General features: G+C 37.7%; 1 protein-coding gene across 1 annotated transcript in view; it reads left to right on the forward strand.

Annotated features, from left to right (window-relative positions):
- LOC131929450 (intermembrane lipid transfer protein VPS13A) overlaps window positions 1–19866 on the forward strand; it is a 120391-nt gene that overhangs the window by 70029 nt on the left and 30496 nt on the right. The window contains exons 74-85 of the mRNA XM_059285665.1: window positions 225–344; window positions 925–1053; window positions 1297–1446; window positions 3714–3836; window positions 5020–5166; window positions 8594–8740; window positions 9313–9476; window positions 9760–9895; window positions 11970–12101; window positions 12567–12587; window positions 12925–13014; window positions 14726–14743. Coding sequence (XP_059141648.1) covers window positions 225–344; window positions 925–1053; window positions 1297–1446; window positions 3714–3836; window positions 5020–5166; window positions 8594–8740; window positions 9313–9476; window positions 9760–9895; window positions 11970–12101; window positions 12567–12587; window positions 12925–13014; window positions 14726–14743 — 1377 coding nt within the window. The remainder of the gene's footprint in view (window positions 1–224; window positions 345–924; window positions 1054–1296; window positions 1447–3713; window positions 3837–5019; window positions 5167–8593; window positions 8741–9312; window positions 9477–9759; window positions 9896–11969; window positions 12102–12566; window positions 12588–12924; window positions 13015–14725; window positions 14744–19866) is intronic.

Raw genomic sequence — 19866 nt, forward strand, 5'->3', positions numbered from 1 at the left:
GGCATACTCTACATAGTAACAATACATGAATCTTTAATAACACATCAAAATCAGTGCTAAAGATAATTAATAATTATTATACTGTAGGCCCAGGTTAACTAATTAACAACAAGTATTACTTCCTTCTTAACAAAAGTGGTTCTAACAAGATATAGAAACAATGATATTTTCTTAGAATTATTTATAGTCTTGTCCACCTGATTGTTTGACCGTGACCTTGGCAGATTATTCTGGAAATCCCTGTGGTTGTTATGAAGCTTGAAGGAGGTGTTGGGCATCGCACAGTACCACTACTGATTGTTGAGTCGTCCTTTGAATGCCAGGTCCACAATTGGTCATCTGACGTAAGTGTTTGTAAGCTCCTTAACTTGTCATCTGATGTAAGCATATTTAAAGTCCATAAATGGTCATTTGATGTAAGCATTTGTAAGGTCCATAAATGGTCATTTGATGTAAGCTCCTTAACTTGTCATCTGATGTAAGCATTTGTAAGGTCCATAAATGGTCATTTGATGTAAGCATTTGTAAGGTCCATAAATGGTCATTTGATGTAAGCTCGTTAACTTGTCTTCTGATGTAAGCATTTGTAAGGTCTAATTGATGTAAGCTCCTTAACTTGTCATCTGATGTAAGCGTTTGTAAGGTCCATAAATGGTCATTTTATGTAAGCATTTGTAAGGTCCACAAATGGTCATCTGATGTAAACATTATAAATTGAAAATATTTTTTGTTATTCGTTCAACTTGTATCTTTGTTCCCCCAAACTCCCAACCATGATTCCAAAAAATGGTGGTACCATCTATAAATGATGGTGTATTCTATCCTGGTGAAAATGGTGGTACCATCTATAAATGATGGTGTATTCTATCCTGGTGAAAATGGTGGTACCATCTATAAATGATGGTGTATTCTATCCTGGTGCAGCTGTTCTTTGAGAGCAGCCTGAGCATGGAGGTGGCCTACAACAATGAGCACATTGGTGTCTGGGAGCCCATCCTTGAGCCGGTCACTGCCAAAGGGAAGCAACCCCACAAGTGGGAGTTGTCTGTGGAGGTCAGTAGCATTTAGCCTTGTCTCATTACAATGTACATCAACAAGTGATCCCAACACGATGGCCCCTTGCCATACCACATGAAACATTTTATTTTATAAATAAGACTTAGTGACAATAATTTTAACTGTTTATTCATTTAAAAAACATTTGCCTAAAGTTGTTTCTTTCCTTTATAAAAAATGTAATATTTATATATTTATTTTGTAATATTTTCTATACAACTTATTGTTGTTGTTATTTAGATGGTGAAGAGTGAGCAAGTTACCATACATGATGAAGAGGATATGTCCATACTGCCCCCTCCAAAACTGACCATCAACATAGCAGCCATTGAACCATTGCAGATCATCATGACCAAGTCATGTCTGGAGGTTCTCTCTAATCTAGGCGAGGTAGGTGCTGAGTGTGGCTGTGATGGGGGAGTTTGTGGGGGTGTGATGTGGGAGTGTGTGTGGGGGTGTGTGATGATGTAGTGGGTGTGATGTGATGAGGTAGGTGCTGAGGGAAATGTTATAAGATTCTGTGTGGTGTGATGTGGGAGTTTGTGTGGGGGTGTGTGATGAGGTAGTGGGTGTGATGTGATGAGGTAGGTGCTGAGGGAAATGTTATAAGATTCTGTGTGGCTGTGATGTGGGAGTTTGTGTGGGGGTGTGTGATGAGGTAGTGGGTGTGATGTGATGAGGTAGGTGCTGAGGGAAATGTTATAAGATTCTGAGTGTGGCTGTGATGAGGTAGGTGCTGAGTGTGGCTGTGATGAGGTAGGTGCTGAGTGTGGCTGTGATGAGGTAGGTGCTGAGTGTGGCTGTGATGTGGGAGTTTGTGTGGGGGTGTGTGATGAGGTAGGTGCTGAGTGTGGCTGTGATGAGGTAGGTGCTGAGTGTGGCTGTGGTGAGGTAGGTGCTGAGTGTGGCTGTGGTGAGGTAGGTGCTGAGTGTGGCTGTGGTGAGGTAGGTGCTGAGTGTGGCTGTGGTGAGGTAGGTGCTGAGTGTGGCTGTGGTGAGGTAGGTGCTGAGTGTGGCTGTGATGAGGTAGGTGCTGAGTGTGGCTGTGATGAGGTAGGTGCTGAGTGTGGCTGTGATGAGGTAGGTGCTGAGTGTGGCTGTGATGAGGTAGGTGCTGAGTGTGGCTGTGATGAGGTAGGTGCTGAGTGTGGCTGTGATGAGGTAGATGCTGAGTGTGGCTGTGATGAGGTAGGTGCTGAGTGTGGCTGTGATGAGGTAGGTGCTGAGTGTGGCTGTGATGAGGTAGGTGCTGAGTGTGGCTGTGATGAGGTAGGTGCTGAGTGTGGCTGTGATGAGGTAGGTGCTGAGTGTGGCTGTGATGAGGTAGGTGCTGAGTGTGGCTGTGGTGAGGTAGGTGCTGAGTGTGGCTGTGGTGAGGTAGGTGCTGAGTGTGGCTGTGGTGAGGTAGGTGCTGAGTGTGGCTGTGATGAGGTAGGTGCTGAGTGTGGCTGTGATGAGGTAGGTGCTGAGTGTGACTGTGACGAGGTAGGTGCTGAGTGTGGCTGTGATGAGGTAGGTGCTGAGTGTGGCTGTGATGAGGTAGGTGCTGAGTGTGGCTGTGGTGAGGTAGGTGCTGAGTGTGGCTGTGGTGAGGTAGGTGCTGAGTGTGGCTGTGGTGAGGTAGGTGCTGAGTGTGGCTGTGGTGAGGTAGGTGCTGAGTGTGGCTGTGGTGAGGTAGGTGCTGTGTGTGGCTGTGATGAGGTAGGTGCTGAGTGTGGCTGTGATGAGGTAGGTGCTGAGTGTGGCTGTGATGAGGTAGGTGCTGAGTGTGGCTGTGATGAGGTAGGTGCTGAGTGTGGCTGTGATGAGGTAGGTGCTGAGTGTGACTGTGATGAGGTAGGTGCTGAGTGTGGCTGTGATGAGGTAGGTGCTGAGTGTGGCTGTGATGAGGTAGGTGCTGAGTGTGGCTGTGATGAGGTAGGTGCTGAGTGTGGCTGTGATGAGGTAGGTGCTGAGTGTGGCTGTGATGAGGTAGGTGCTGAGTGTGGCTGTGATGAGGTAGGTGCTGAGTGTGGCTGTGATGAGGTAGGTGCTGAGTGTGGCTGTGATGAGGTAGGTGCTGAGTGTGGCTGTGATGAGGTAGGTGCTGAGTGTGGCTGTGATGAGGTAGGTGCTGAGTGTGGCTGTGATGAGGTAGGTGCTGAGTGTGGCTGTGATGAGGTAGGTGCTGAGTGTGGCTGTGATGTGGGAGTTTGTGTGGGGGTGTGTGATGAGGTAGTGGGTGTGATGTGATGAGGCAGTGGGTGTGGGGGTGTGATGAGGTAGGTGCTGAGTGTGGCTGTAATGAGGTAGGTGCTGTGGGGGTGTGTGATGAGGTAGTGGGTGTGATGTGATGAGGTAGTGGGTGTGATGTGATGAGGTAGTGGGAGGGTAATGGGTTGAGATGGTGGGAAGGTGAGGGGGCGGTTTGATGAGAGGTAGTGAGGGGGTTGCTGTAATGAGGGTGATGCAAAGAGGTGATTTTAGGTAGTAGCGGTAACTGTATTGAGGGAGGTGCTGAGGTTGGTGTGAGGGGTTGTGTTCCTGTAATGAGTTATTGGAAGGTTAGCTGAGATGAAGCAGTAGGAGGGTTGGCATATTGAGGTTTTGGAAGGGTGGTTTTAATGAGGTAGTTATTTTTTACATAGACTAACATGTAGGCTACTATGTTTTGACAGGCCTTTGGTCAGGCCTACAATCTGAAGGAGATGGAGGGCACACTGGGGCAAAAGATTGTTCCGTATGTCTTCCAGAACTTGTCTGGTAAAGACCTGGGCATTCAGCTGGATGCCAGTTTAAAGGTAAGCAGCTTGGACCCTGATACTGTAGTTTAACTGTTCTCAAGGCAGCCTAGACCTTGATACTGTAAGTTAATTGTTCTCAAGGCAGCTTAGACCTTGATACTGTAGTTTAACTGTTCTCAAGGCAGCTCAGACCCTGATACTGTAAGTTAATTGTTCTCAAGGCAGCTCAGACCCTGATACTGTAAGTTAATTGTTCTCAAGGCAGCTCAGACCCTGATACTGTAAGTTAATTGTTCTCAAGGCAGCTCAGACCTTGATACTGTAAGTTAATTGTTCTCAAGGCAGCTCAGACCCTGATACTGTAAGTTAATTGTTCTCAAGGCAGCTCAGACCCTGATACTGTAAGTTAATTGTTCTCATGGCAGCTCAGACCCTGATACTGTAGTTTAACTGTTCTCAAGGCAGCTCAGACCCTGATACTGTAAGTTAATTGTTCTCAAGGCAGCTCAGACCTTGATACTGTAAGTTAATTGTTCTCAAGGCAGCTCAGACCCTGATACTGTAAGTTAATTGTTCTCAAGGCAGCTCAGACCCTGATACTGTAAGTTAATTGTTCTCAAGGCAGCTCAGACCCTGATACTGTAAGTTAATTGTTCTCAAGGCAGCTCAGACCTTGATACTGTAAGTTAATTGTTCTCAAGGCAGCTCAGACCTTGATACTGTAGTTTATCTGTTCTCAAGGCAGCTCAGACCCTGATACTGTAAGTTAATTGTTCTCAAGGCAGCTCAGACCTTGATACTGTAGTTTATCTGTTCTTAGCTCTAATCAGTAATAAAGTTGTCTCTAAACAAATAAGGCATGTAGTCTAAATATAATTTATGTGGGCATCGCACTGAATTAATTTATTTCAATGTTTAGCCATTGCTCAGTAATGGATTGTATGTATGTGTGTAAAAAGTGCTCTGAAATGACTTGTTAGTGTGTGTTGGCAATTATCTGAAAATGTTCCTAATTGTGTGGGTATGGGATGGCGTGGTCGGATGATAGCCATTGTTTCCCTAACTTGAGTCAGGAATCCATCAGAGTTACGTGGACTCTGAGATTTCCTGCAGTCCCGAATCGGAACCAAGATCCAAACACAAGACCTTTGGGCTAGCAGCCATACACTCTACCATTAAACCATGCTGTACCATATTATATATAGACCTGTTTTAACCATGTAATTTCAACTGTTTGTAGCTGAGCTCTGAAAATGAGCATTCCAACCTGGACAAGATCCCCACCTTCACCAGCATCATGGTAGATAACAATGAGAAGACCTTGGTCAAGCAGCTGTCCATCATACGCTCAACTCAGCAGCAACAAGACAAGAGAGTCATATTTTTTGTAAGTTAAAGACAAGAGAGTCATATTTTTTGTAAGTTAGAGACAAGAGAGTCATATTTTTTGTAAGTTAAAGACAAGAGAGTCATATTTTTTGTAAGTTAAAGACAAGAGAGTCATATTTTTTGTAAGTTAGAGACAAGAGAGTCATATTTTTTGTAAGTTAGAGACAAGAGTCATACTTTTTGTAACTTAAAGATGAGAGTCATATTTTTTGTATGTTAAAGACAAGAGTCATACTTTTTGTAAGTTAAAGACAAGAGAGTCATATTTTTTGTAAGTTAAAGACAAGAGTCATACTTTTTGTAACTTAAAGATGAGAGAGTCATTTTTTGTTAGTTACAAGACAAGAGAGTCATATTTTTTGTAAGTTAAAGACAAGAGAGTCATATTTTTTGTAAGTTAAAGACAAGAAAGTCATATTTTTTGTAAGTTAAAGACAAGAGAGTCATATTTTTTGTAAGTTAAAGACAAGAGTCATACTTTTTGTAAGTTAAAGATGAGAGAGTCATATTTTTTGTAAGTTAAAGACAAGAGAGTCATATTTTTTGTAAGTTAAAGACAAGAGAGTCATATTTTTTGTAAGTTAAAGACAAGAGAGTCATATTTTTTGTAAGTTAAAGACAAGAGAGTCATATTTTTTGTAAGTTAAAGACAAGAGTCATACTTTTTGTAAGTTAAAGACAAGAGAGTCATATTTTTTGTAAGTTAAAGACAAGAGTCATACTTTTTGTAAGTTAAAGACAAGAGAGTCATATTTTTTGTAAGTTAAAAACAAGAGAGTCATATTTTTTGTAAGTTAAAGATGAGTCATATTTTTTGTAAGTTAAAGACGAGAGTCATATTTTTTGTAAGTTAAAGACGAGAGTCATATTTTTTGTATGTTAAAGACAAGAGTCATACTTTTTGTAAGTTAAAGACAAGAGAGTCATATTTTTTGTAAGTTAAAGACAAGAGTCATACTTTTTGTAACTTAAAGATGAGAGAGTCATTTTTTGTTAGTTACAAGACAAGAGAGTCATATTTTTTGTAAGTTACAAGACAAGAGAGTCATATTTTTTGTAAGTTACAAGACAAGAGAGTCATATTTTTTGTAAGTTAAAGACAAGAGAGTCATATTTTTTGTAAGTTAAAGACGAGAGAGTCATATTTTTTGTAAGTTACAAGATGAGAGAGTCATTTTTTGTAACTTAAAGATGAGAGAGTCATTTTTTGTAACTTAAAGATGAGAGTCATATTTTTTGTAAGTTAAAGATGAGAGTCATATTTTTTGTAACTTAAAGATGAGAGAGTCATATTTTTTGTAAGTTAAAGACAAGAGAGTCATATTTTTTGTAAGTTAAAGACAAGAGAGTCATATTTTTTGTAAGTTAAAGACAAGAGTCATATTTTTTGTAAGTTAAAGACAAGAGAGTCATATTTTTTGTAACTTAAAGATGAGAGTCATATTTTTTGTAAGTTAAAGATGAGTCATATTTTTTGTAACTTAAAGATGAGAGTCATATTTTTTGTAAGTTAAAGACAAGAGAGTCATATTTTTTGTAAGTTAAAGACAAGAGAGTCATATTTTTGTAAGTTAAAGACAAGAGAGTCACATTTTTGTAAGTTAAAGACAAGAGAGTCATATTTTTTGTAAGTTACAAGATGAGAGAGTCATATTTTTTGTAAGTTAAAGATGAGAGTCATATTTTTTGTAAGTTACAAGACTAGGCAGTCATATTATTTGTAAGTTACAAGACTAGGCAGTCATATTATTTGTAAGTTACAAGACTAGGCAGTCATATTTTTTGTAAGTTAACAAGATGAGAGAGTCATATTTTTCTGCAAGTTACTTACATAAAAAACATGGTTGATTTTTGGAGTTAAAATGTTTATTTTAACAACCAGTTTTTTTTTTTTTATTAATTCTTAATTTCATGCCAACAAGACCTAGCTAATATTGAAATGTTTTGTTTTATTTGACTAAAAGGTCTAACTTGTGTATCTTAGTTAAACTAAAATTTAACACCCTTAAAAACAGTCTAGCTTAATTAACCTCAAATGTAACTGCCCATATAAAATGTCTAGTTTAATTAACCCCAAATGTAACTACCCATACAAATAGTCTCAGCTCACCCATGTAAAACTTGTAGATCTCAAATGTAACTGCCCATATACAAATAGTCTCAACTCACCCTTGTAAAACTTGTAGATCTCAAATGTAACTGCCCATACACAAATAGTCTCAACTCACCCATGTAAAACTTGTAGATCTCAAATGTAACTGCCCATATACAAATAGTCTCAACTCACCCTTGTAAAACTTGTAGATCTCAAATGTAACTGCCCATACACAAATAGTCTCAACTCACCCTTGTAAAACTTGTAGATCTCAAATGTAACTGCCCATATACAAATAGTCTCAACTCACCCTTGTAAAACTTGTAGATCTCAAATGTAACTGCCCATACACAAATAGTCTCAACTCACCCTTGTAAAACTTGTAGATCTCAAATGTAACTGCCCATACACAAATAGTCTCAACTCACCCTTGTAAAACTTGTAGATCTCAAATGTAACTGCCCATACACAAATAGTCTCAACTCACCCTTGTAAAACTTGTAGATCTCAAATGTAACTTCCCATACACAAATAGTCTCAACTCACCCATGTAAAACTTGTAGATCTCAAATGTAACTGCCCATACACAAATAGTCTCAACTCACCCATGTAAAACTTGTAGATCTCAAATGTAACTGCCCATACACAAATAGTCTCAACTCACCCTTGTAAAACTTGTAGATCTCAAATGTAACTGCCCATACACAAATAGTCTCAACTCACCCTTGTAAAACTTGTAGATCTCAAATGTAACTTCCCATACACAAATAGTCTCAACTCACCCATGTAAAACTTGTAGATCTCAAATGTAACTGCCCATATACAAATAGTCTCAACTCACCCTTGTAAAACTTGTAGATCTCAAATGTAACTGCCCATACACAAATAGTCTCAACTCACCCTTGTAAAACTTGTAGATCTCAAATGTAACTGCCCATATACAAATAGTCTCAACTCACCCTTGTAAAACTTGTAGATCTCAAATGTAACTGCCCATACACAAATAGTCTCAACTCACCCTTGTAAAACTTGTAGATCTCAAATGTAACTGCCCATACACAAATAGTCTCAACTCACCCTTGTAAAACTTGTAGATCTCAAATGTAACTGCCCATACACAAATAGTCTCAACTCACCCTTGTAAAACTTGTAGATCTCAAATGTAACTTCCCATACACAAATAGTCTCAACTCACCCATGTAAAACTTGTAGATCTCAAATGTAACTGCCCATACACAAATAGTCTCAACTCACCCTTGTAAAACTTGTAGATCTCAAATGTAACTGCCCATATACAAATAGTCTCAACTCACCCTTGTAAAACTTGTAGATCTCGGGGCAGCAGAAAAACAAGAAACATGAGACATCCATCAAGCAGGCCAGGAAATCTGTTTTTGTGTTTGACAACTGGAACATCATGGTCAACGTGGATTCACACATTGGACAGAAGACAATCACATTCTCTTCCTGCATACAGGTGGGTCAAACAATCACATTCTCTTCCTACATACAGGTGGGTCAAAAAATCACATTCTCTTCCTGCATACAGGTGGGTCAAACAATCACATTCTCTTCCTGCTACAGGTGGTTCAAACAATCACATTCTCTTCCTGCTACAGGTGGGTCAAACAATCACATTCTCTTCCTGCTACAGGTGGGTCAAACAATCACATTCTCTTCCTGCATACAGGTGGGTTAAACAATCACATTCTCTTTCTGCATACAGGTGGGTCATACAATCACATTCTATTTTATGTACAGGTTGGCAAACAATCGCATTCTCATTGTTTATCAACTTTAGACTCCCTAATATTGATCAATATAGAATGAGATTATTTATTTCAATTTACTTACACTGTCTATTAACATAACCATCTTATTAACATTTATTCTGCTATAAATATATTTGTATTCTGTTCATTACTTTCAATAAGTAATTCATACATACTTTATTAAATTATTTACATTTGTAAATATATTTGTATTCTGTGCATTCTTTTAAATAATTTTTACTATGCTCTAAAAAATAACCTGTAAAAATTGTTACAGATAATGAACCACATGTGTGTGGGTATGGAATTATTTTATGTAGACAGCCATGACAAAGTATCCTGTGGAGTTGTCAAACCTGATTCAACATTTTATCTCCCTTTGAATGTTGTCTATAGTCATGGAAGGACAATATTTTTCAAACCCAAACAACTTGAGGAAAGGTAAGTTTGGTTGTTTAATTTGCGGAAGATGGTCATTGTCACATCTGTCCATGACATGTGAGAACATTATAGGGTCTGTCATACAAATATGTCCTAAAATTGTACAATATTTTCAATTCTAAATTTAAGGTATTGCAACAAAGATTAAAGATGCCTATTAATCTAAACTAAGCAATCGTGGCGTGGTTGTAAACCTACCCTGCTGTCAATTTTTTATAAAGTAACCTTACATAAATAGTTCCAGAGCAGAGAGTATCTAATTTTCACCCTTGTTTTTGCTAAGTAGTGGGAGTATTGCTTGCAACTACGACGTGTCACAGAGCGGCGTCAGTCTGGATGTCATGCCAACAGAACCTGGCAAGGTGAAGGAGATCCACTGTAGCTGTTCTACTGCACCTAACCAGTCATTTTACTTCAATGTAAGTCAATCGTGTTTAATGCTGATTGCTGTCTGGGAACACACATACATTACCTTATAAAGTAGCTTTTCTCTAAGCATACTTGTATTTATATGTGTTTATGTACGGCAAGCGATCAAGTTGGTAAAGCCAAGGGTTGCTTTACCAAAAAGTCAAGAGTTCGAACCCTCGAACAGATAAGGCTGGGGACAGCAACTCTTCTAGGAGAGACAACTCCAAAACCAAACAACTGCTGCCTTGTAGTTTGTTCTTGGATGGACAAAGGCTATGGAAGCAAATCCAGTAAGAAAAGCAGGCTGAAATCAGAGTCATCAGCCTATATGGCTCATAACAAGTCGACACGTTATACTTAATTGTGTTTGGAGGGAATACCTTCCAACCTTATAATTAAGAAGTCCATTAAGTAACATTGTGTAATGTTGCTTAAAACATTCAGGAAGAACTATTCTATTTAGTTCATTATAGGGATGTGGAAAGAATAGTATATGCAGCATATTTATCAGTGTAAAGTGTTTGAAAATATGTGTGTATAAATGTATTGAAATTGTTCATGGAGCAAGATGATTGGCAGGCTCCTGATAATTTTTTCTAGAAAATATGTGTGTATAAATGTATTGAAATTGTTCATGGAGCAAGATGATTGGCAGGTCCTGATAATTTTTTCTAGAAAATATGTGTGTATAAATGTATTGAAATTGTTCAAGGAGCAAGATGATTGGCAGGCTCCTGATAATTTTTTCCCACGTTTTCTTTAACTTGCTTTCGCCTCTGTTTGTTTGTTTGTTTGTTTGTTTTTCCAATCAAATCTTGTGATAGAAATTTCGTGCACTTCCCAGTTAGCTAGCGCGCTGAAATTTTCAGGGAAGCTTTGTTTCGGATGACAATAGAATATTCAACTGTTATTATTACTAAATTATCCATGGAAACATTTTATTGATCATTTTATACCCCTATATAATTGTACAAAAAAACGTGGGGAAAAAGGGACATAACCCAGTAACTGTAATTTGATGAAAAGAAGGTTCGGTACTCTCCCTCTTTTTGCTTACTGAGTAGTTGTCACGCGGTGTTTGTCTACAAACAACCATAACGTAACAACTGGTGGCCAGTATGGGGGAGACGATATGGTCGAGTGGTTGGGCACACGATTGCTAACCCACTCGACACGGGTTCAAATCTATGTGTTCTAGTCAGTAACGTATTCACACAACGTGTTTTTTACGAGTTGTCTTTTTACGAGTTGTCTTCGTTTACCCAAAAAAAAAAGTGAAAAGATAAAATTGATAGCAAGATTTCAATGCAAACAAACAGACAAAGACTAAAAAGTAGAAAATAATAATCATTAAAAACGTTTAAAAAAACCCACGTTTTCTGATTGAACTAAAAAGTAGAAAATAAATGCTATACATCACAATAATGCAAGCGATCACTCTACTATAAGCGATGAAAAACGTGGGGTGCCGTGATTTTTTACAGTTTCTAACACTGTTGACTCTCTACAAGCTCCCTAATAAAAGTCAATAGTATTATCTAATCAATAGTAATATAACTTTTTCTTCGGCGCCCCACGTTTTTCATCGCTTATAGTAGAGTGATCGCTTGCATTATTGTGATGTATAGCATTTATTTTCTACTTTTCAGTTCAATCAGAAAACGTGGGTTTTTTTAAACTTTTTTAATGATTATTATTCTAGAAAATATGTGTGTATAAATGTATTGAAATTGTTCATGGAGCAAGATGATTGGCAGGCTCCTGATAATTTTTTCTAGAAAATATGTGTGTATAAATGTATTGAAATTGTTCATGGAGCAAGATGATTGGCAGGCTCCTGATAATTTTTTCTAGAAAATATGTGTGTATAAATGTATTGAAATTGTTCATGGAGCAAGATGATTGGCAGGCTCCTGATAATTTTTTCTAGAAAATATGTGTGTATAAATGTATTGAAATTGTTCATGGAGCAAGATGATTGGCAGGCTCCTGATAATTTTTTCTAGAAAATATGTGTGTATAGATGTATTGAAATTGTTCAAGGAGCAAGATGATTGGCAGGCTCCTGATAATGTTTTCTAGGTGATGCCAGAGCAGGAGAAAATCTTCACCAACAACACAGAGGACAAGACCTCTACAATGACCATCTTCCACATCAAACCAACCGTCATCATCCACAATCAGCTGCCACTCAACATCACGTACAGTTTGGATGTAAGTTTGATTTCTACAGCAGCGTATGTCGTTTAGGATTAGGTTTATATGTTTTTGTTCATTCAGGTTAGGGTTAGTTTTGTTTATGTCAGCTGTTGGTTCTTGATTGGGACAGATTAGGGTTGGGTTTATTGTAGTAATTGGTTGGGACAGAATCATGTTGGTCTATTTCTATCAGTTTTAGTGTAGAGGTAGCTTAGAGCTAGGACCACAGTTATTTATATCAATAGGCAATAGAGGTAAATTAGTATAGTTAAGTGGTTATGTTTATGCAGGCTACACTTAAGTTTATTGTTGGTTTTTGTCCCGTATGGTCTAAAGAAGGATGTTCATATAAAACTGCTGTAGGTGTAAAATCAAATCTAGTATTATGTTCATACGTGTCATTCTCTTTGTTTCAGCTTTATGATTACCTCCCATATGTGGTTTATTGTTGATACATATAATTGCCCTTGTCTGTTTCAGCTTACTAATCAGTTCCCAAAGGTCTGATTCACTAGAGGATTTTGTTTTTTGATATACATTCTGTTATTACATGGCAGCTTTTCAAATTTGTATTTTTTTCTTGTTTTGTCATTTAATTTTATTCTTGTTAAGATTTTTTTTTTCTTCAGATTTTAAAGTTACAATTGCTTTAACTTATAGCTAAACCTTTTTTGAAACAGAAAGTAAAATGAAGTTTTGTTATTAGTGTTAATAAAGGCCAAACATTTTTTCCCTTTAGTTTGATTTCAATTAAATTTTTTTATTTTATATAAGAAACCAATTCAATCGGTATTTATATTTAAATAAACCCACTACCAAAACTTTGACCATTTTGTAGGCTGATGCTGGTTCAGTGCAGGAACTGCCCTCAGGACAACTCCTAGAGCTGCACAATGCTGCAGTCAACACCACCACCCTCAACCTGCAGGTAAGTCACCACTGCTTCAGGTGTGGCTGGATTGTAACACCACCTGTCCATCATATCTGTCCAGTCACCACTTCTTCAGGTGTGGCTGGATTGTAACACCACCTGCCCATCATGTCTGTCCAGTCACCACTTCTTCAGGTGTGGCTGGATTGTAACACCACCTGTCCATCATGTCTGTCCAGTCACCACTTCTTCAGGTGTGGCTGGATTGTAACACCACCTGTCCATCATATCTGTCCAGTCACCACTGCTACAGGTGTGGCTGGATTGTAGCACCACCTGCCCATCATATCTGTCCAGTCACCACTGCTTCAGGTGTGGCTGGATTGTAGCACCACCTGCCCATCATATCTGTCCAGTCACCACTGCTTCAGGTGTGGCTGGATTGTAGCACCACCTGCCCATCATGTCTGTCCAGTCACCACTGCTTCAGGTGTGGCTGGATTGTAGCACCACCTGCCCATCATGTCTGTCCAGTCACCACTGCTTCAGGTGTGGCTGGATTGTAGCACCACCTGCCCATCATATCTGTCCAGTCACCACTGCTTCAGGTGTGGCTGGATTGTAACACCACCTGCCCATCATGTCTGTCCAGTCATTACTGCTCATTTACAACACTATGCTAGACTACAATCCTAGTTGACAATGCATGGCCATACTAGGCCACAATACTAGGTGGCCATGCTGGGCCTCAATACTGTCAATGGTGGGCCACAATATAGTTGTCAATGCTGGGCCACAATATAGTTGACAATGCATGGACATACTAGCCCGCAATGCCACACCGCATCAGATTACAAGAAATTACTTTCACCAGTAAAAAATATTATGTTAAAATAAAAAACTTATAATCTTGTTTATTTTTAAAAAAATTAATGATACAAAAATGTGATAGATTAGATTTTTATTCTGACTGGATAGAATAGGTTAGAAAAATTTTCACTGCTAATGACTGCCTCTATACTTTGCTTTTATTTCACTGAAATCATACTGTGTCTTGGATAACATCAATACTGTCATCTAGCATGGTTAATATAGAGAGCTGTTCCTTAACAGCTAGTCTAATTTTGTGCACATCCCCTCTTATGTTTGTTCTTGATGACTGATCTCACAAAGTTTATACCCCAGTGACCACTTAATAAAGAGGTGTAGAGTGGTCACTTCAGGGGTAAAATATTTACCTTACTCGGACAACAGCTAATGTATTTTGGTAGTTTAATGTTGCCTCAATATTTTACATATGTTGTACCTTCTATGGGAATGTATATGTATTTATATGTATGCATTTCATGGTAATTAGTTCTTTCAGTGAATTGAAAAACAGCTATTTTAATGGTAATTTTGCCACACCATGTTATCATGACTGAGTACCATGTTTTGGTCATTATCCCCATGTACTAAACATTACACTCAACCCATACACCAATACATGTTATATAATGTGACTTAAAAATAACATTTCCAAAGCTTTGATTGTGTAGTGCATGCCTAGTGTTAGTCTGTTAAGAGAAGCTGCATATAAAGTTGTAGTACAAGGCAGCAAGTGGTGATCAAATTGAAATTTTATGGAAGTAGGAGATTGCCATGTTAGACAAGGGGAGCAGTTAAAAGGGACATAAGTATATTATAAGGGAGATAACTCTATTATAAAGGTGATTACGCTAAACCTCATAGCTTTCAGAACATGCTGTTAATGATTGCTTATGTTCAGCCTCCATTGGATCTAATGGTACAGTTGGTTTCTTTTTGATGTCTTGAATTTATTATCTCTGGGAGAGAACACTATTTTAGATGGTGGCAATGTTAATCCCTTTTAAACAGATTGATATTATAATCATATTGGCTGCATGCTAATAGCACAATCCCATCACGTACTCACTGGAATTATTTTTTTGCATGACATTTTCCATTATTTGAATCAGTAATTTTTTTGTTTTTCTCAATCTTGTATGTCTATACTTTATAGGAAAGACACATTTCTATTTTGTTATGAAGCAAATTTACCCACTATCCTTTCTTGTAAACATTTTTCTCACTTGGGTTCTTTTTTCCCCAGGGGTCCCTTGGCATGTTCATTCTCTTTGGCATTTTAACTTTGTTCACTTTCTTTTTAGTTTCCTTCATAAATAACTTTCATGTTTTTAAATGCCTTATATATTTATATATATTTATGCATATGTATGTGCATGTAGGGACAGCATGGTTGTCTAGATTATTTTCTCTACAGAGATCAGCTTAATACAGTTAGTTAGATGCTGATCAGTTACTTCCAGTTGTTGGGTTTTGTAGAAATATTATAGACATGGCCATTGTATATTTATAATTCTTCATTACTGTTTTTTAAGTTAGTCATTTCAGTTGCCTATCAAAGAATAAATATTGACAATTCTATTCACTGTGATTAGTTCCATCACCTAGTCATCTCTATCTAGTGTGCTCAGTAGAAGAGAAAAATTTGATTTAACTATTAGTCAGGTGTTGCGTTTTGTTGTTGGTCATCTGTTGTACTTCAACTGTCATCTGTTGTATTTGAACTGTTGGTCAGCTGTTGTATTTGAACTGTTGGTCAGCTGTTGTATTTGAACTGTTGGTCAACTGTTGTATTTGAACTGTTGGTCAACTGTTTTAACTGTTGGTCAACTGTTGTATTTAACTGTTGGTCAACTGTTGTGTTTAACTGTTGGTCAACTGTTGTATTTGAGCTGTTGATCAATTGCTGTATTTGTATGATGTGAGCTTCCAATCCAATTACCATCATGTGATGTGATTTGATACAAATATTTGTAAGCATTCAGATAAAAAAAAATTTAAAATGCATGTTTGACATTGCTACCAGTGACTGACACTTTTTAACCCTAATCATTATCTGACCCTCACAGCATTACTATCCAGGAAAAAATTATATGTTATGGTACCATAAGCTTACTTATATTTCTATAAGATCTGAATGTGTTTCTTTGTGTTCTTTTTTTATTTGTTGTCCTGCAATAACATTTGTTGATGTCATTGTGTGTCTCCTGCTATAACATTTGTTGATGTAGTTGTGTGTGTCCTGCTATAACAACATTTGTTTATGTAGTTGTGTGTGTCCTGCTATAACATTTGTTGATGTAGTTGTGTGTGTCCTGCTATAACAACATTTGTTAATGTAGTTGTGTCTCCTGCTATAACAACATTTGTTGATGTAGTTGTGTGTGTCCTGCTATAACAACATTTGTTGATGTAGTTGTGTGTGTCCTGCTATAACAACATTTGTTGATGTAGTTGTGTCTCCTGCTATAACATTTGTTGATGTAGTTGTGTCTCCTGCTATAACATATGTTGATGTGGTTGTGTGTCCTGCTATAACAACATTTGTTGATGTAGTTGTGTCTCCTGCTATAACATTTGTTGATGTAGTTGTGTCTCCTGCTATAACATTTGTTGATGTGGTTGTGTGTCCTGCTATAACATTTGTTGAAGTAGTTGTGTGTGTCCTGCTATAACAACATTTGTTGATGTAGTTGTGTGTGTCCTGCTATAACAGCATTTGTTGATGTAGTTGTGTGTGTCCTGCTGTAACAACATTTGTTGATGTAGTTGTGTGTGTCCTGCTATAACAACATTTGTTGATGTGTTTGTGTGTCCTGCTATAACATTTGTTGATGTAGTTGTGTGTGTCCTGCTATAACAACATTTGTTGATGTAGTTGTGTCTCCTGCTATAACATTTGTTGATGTAGTTGTGTCTCCTGCTATAACATTTGTTGATGTAGTTGTGTGTCCTGCTATAACAACATTTGTTGATGTAGTTGTGTGTGTCCTGCTCTAACAACATTTGTTGATGTAGTTGTGTGTGTCCTGCTATAACAACATTTGTTGATGTAGTTGTGTCTCCTGCTATAACATTTGTTGATGTAGTTGTGTCTCCTGCTATAACAACATATGTTGATGTGGTTGTGTGTGTCCTGCTATAACAACATTTGTTGATGTAGTTGTGTCTCCTGCTATAACATTTGTTGATGTAGTTGTGTCTCCTGCTATAACATATGTTGATGTGTTTGTGTGTGTCCTGCTATAACAACATTTGTTGATGTAGTTGTGTCTCCTGCAATAACATTTGTTGATGTAGTTGTGTGTGTCCTGCTATAACATTTGTTGATGTAGTTGTGTGTGTCCTGCTATAACAACATTTGTTGATGTAGTTGTGTGTCTCCTGCTATAACATTTGTTGATGTAGTTGTGTGTCTCCTGCTATAACATTTGTTGATGTAGTTGTGTGTGTCCTGCTATAACAACATGTGTTGATGTAGTTGTGTCTCCTGCTATAACAACATTTGTTGATGTAGTTGTGTGTCTCCTGCTATAACAACATTTGTTGATGTAGTTGTGTGTGTCCTGCTATAACATTTGTTGATGTAGTTGTGTGTCTCCTGCTATAACATTTGTTGATGTAGTTGTGTGTCCTGCTATAACAACATTTGTTGATGTAGTTGTGTGTCTCCTGCAATAACATTTGTTGATGTAGTTGTGTCTCCTGCTATAACAACATTTTTTGATGTAGTTGTGTGTGTCCTGCTATAACAACATTTGTTGATGTAGTTGTGTGTCTCCTGCTATAACAACATTTGTTGATGTAGTTGTGTGTCTCCTGCTATAACAACATTTGTTGATGTCATTGTGTGTCTCCTGCTATAACATATGTTGATGTGGTTGTGTGTCCTGCTATAACAACATTTGTTGATGTAGTTGTGTGTCTCCTGCTATAACAACATTTGTTGATGTCATTGTGTGTCTCCTGCTATAACATTTGTTGATGTAGTTGTGTGTGTCCTGCTATAACAACATTTGTTGATGTAGTTGTGTCTCCTGCTATAACATTTGTTGATGTAGTTGTGTCTCCTGCTATAACATTTGTTGATGTAGTTGTGTCTCCTGCTATAACATTTGTTGATGTGGTTGTGTGTCCTGCTATAACATCATTTGTTGATGTGGTTGTGTGTCCTGCTATAACATTTGTTGATGTAGTTGTGTGTGTCCTGCTATAACAACATTTGTTGATGTAGTTGTGTCTCCTGCTATAACAACATTTGTTGATGTAGTTGTGTGTGTCCTGCTCTAACAACATTTGTTGATGTAGTTGTGTCTCCTGCTATAACATTTGTTGATGTAGTTGTGTCTCCTGCTATAACATTTGTTGATGTAGTTGTGTCTCCTGCTATAACATATGTTGATGTGGTTGTGTGTCCTGCTATAACAACATTTGTTGATGTGGTTGTGTGTCCTGCTATAACATTTGTTGATGTAGTTGTGTGTGTCCTGCTATAACAACATTTGTTGATGTAGTTGTGTCTCCTGCTATAACAACATTTGTTGATGTAGTTGTGTGTGTCCTGCTCTAACAACATTTGTTGATGTAGTTGTGTCTCCTGCTATAACATATGTTGATGTGGTTGTGTGTCCTGCTATAACAACATTTGTTGATGTAGTTGTGTCTCCTGCTCTAACAACATTTGTTGATGTGGTTGTGTGTCCTGCTATAACATTTGTTGATGTAGTTGTGTGTGTCCTGCTATAACAACATTTGTTGATGTAGTTGTGTGTGTCCTGCTATAACAACATTTGTTGATGTAGTTGTGTCTCCTGCTCTAACAACATTTGTTGATGTAGTTGTGTGTGTCCTGCTATAACAACATTTGTTGATGTAGTTGTGTGTGTCCTGCTATAACATTTGTTGATGTAGTTGTGTCTCCTGCTATAACAACATATGTTGATGTAGTTGTGTCTCCTGCTATAACATTTGTTGATGTAGTTGTGTGTCTCCTGCTATAACATTTGTTGATGTAGTTGTGTGTCTCCTGCTATAACATTTGTTGATGTAGTTGTGTGTGTCCTGCTATAACAACATGTGTTGATGTAGTTGTGTCTCCTGCTATAACAACATTTGTTGATGTAGTTGTGTGTCTCCTGCTATAACAACATTTGTTGATGTAGTTGTGTGTGTCCTGCTATAACATTTGTTGATGTAGTTGTGTGTCTCCTGCTATAACATTTGTTGATGTAGTTGTGTGTCCTGCTATAACAACATTTGTTGATGTAGTTGTGTGTCTCCTGCAATAACATTTGTTGAAGTAGTTGTGTGTCTCCTGCTATAACAACATTTGTTGATGTCATTGTGTGTCTCCTGCTATAACATATGTTGATGTGGTTGTGTGTCCTGCTATAACAACATTTGTTGATGTAGTTGTGTGTCTCCTGCTATAACAACATTTGTTGATGTCATTGTGTGTCTCCTGCTATAACATTTGTTGATGTAGTTGTGTGTGTCCTGCTATAACAACATTTGTTGATGTAGTTGTGTGTGTCCTGCTATAACAACATTTGTTGATGTAGTTGTGTCTCCTGCTATAACATTTGTTGATGTAGTTGTGTGTCTCCTGCTATAACATTTGTTGATGTGGTTGTGTGTCCTGCTATAACAACATTTGTTGATGTAGTTGTGTGTCCTGCTATAACATTTGTTGATGTAGTTGTGTCTCCTGCTATAACATTTGTTGATGTAGTTGTGTCTCCTGCTATAACATTTGTTGATGTAGTTGTGTCTCCTGCTATAACATTTGTTGATGTAGTTGTGTCTCCTGCTATAACATATGTTGATGTGGTTGTGTGTCCTGCTATAACAACATTTGTTGATGTAGTTGTGTGTGTCCTGCTATAACAACATTTGTTGATGTAGTTGTGTGTGTCCTGCTATAACAACATTTGTTGATGTAGTTGTGTCTCCTGCTATAACATTTGTTGATGTAGTTGTGTGTCCTGCTCTAACAACATTTGTTGATGTAGTTGTGTGTGTCCTGCTATAACAACATTTGTT

The sequence above is a fragment of the Physella acuta genome, unplaced genomic scaffold (assembly GCF_028476545.2).
Source record: "Physella acuta isolate Inbredline_101_S28 unplaced genomic scaffold, ASM2847654v3 ptg000094l, whole genome shotgun sequence".
Classification (NCBI taxonomy): Eukaryota; Metazoa; Mollusca; class Gastropoda; family Physidae; genus Physella; species Physella acuta.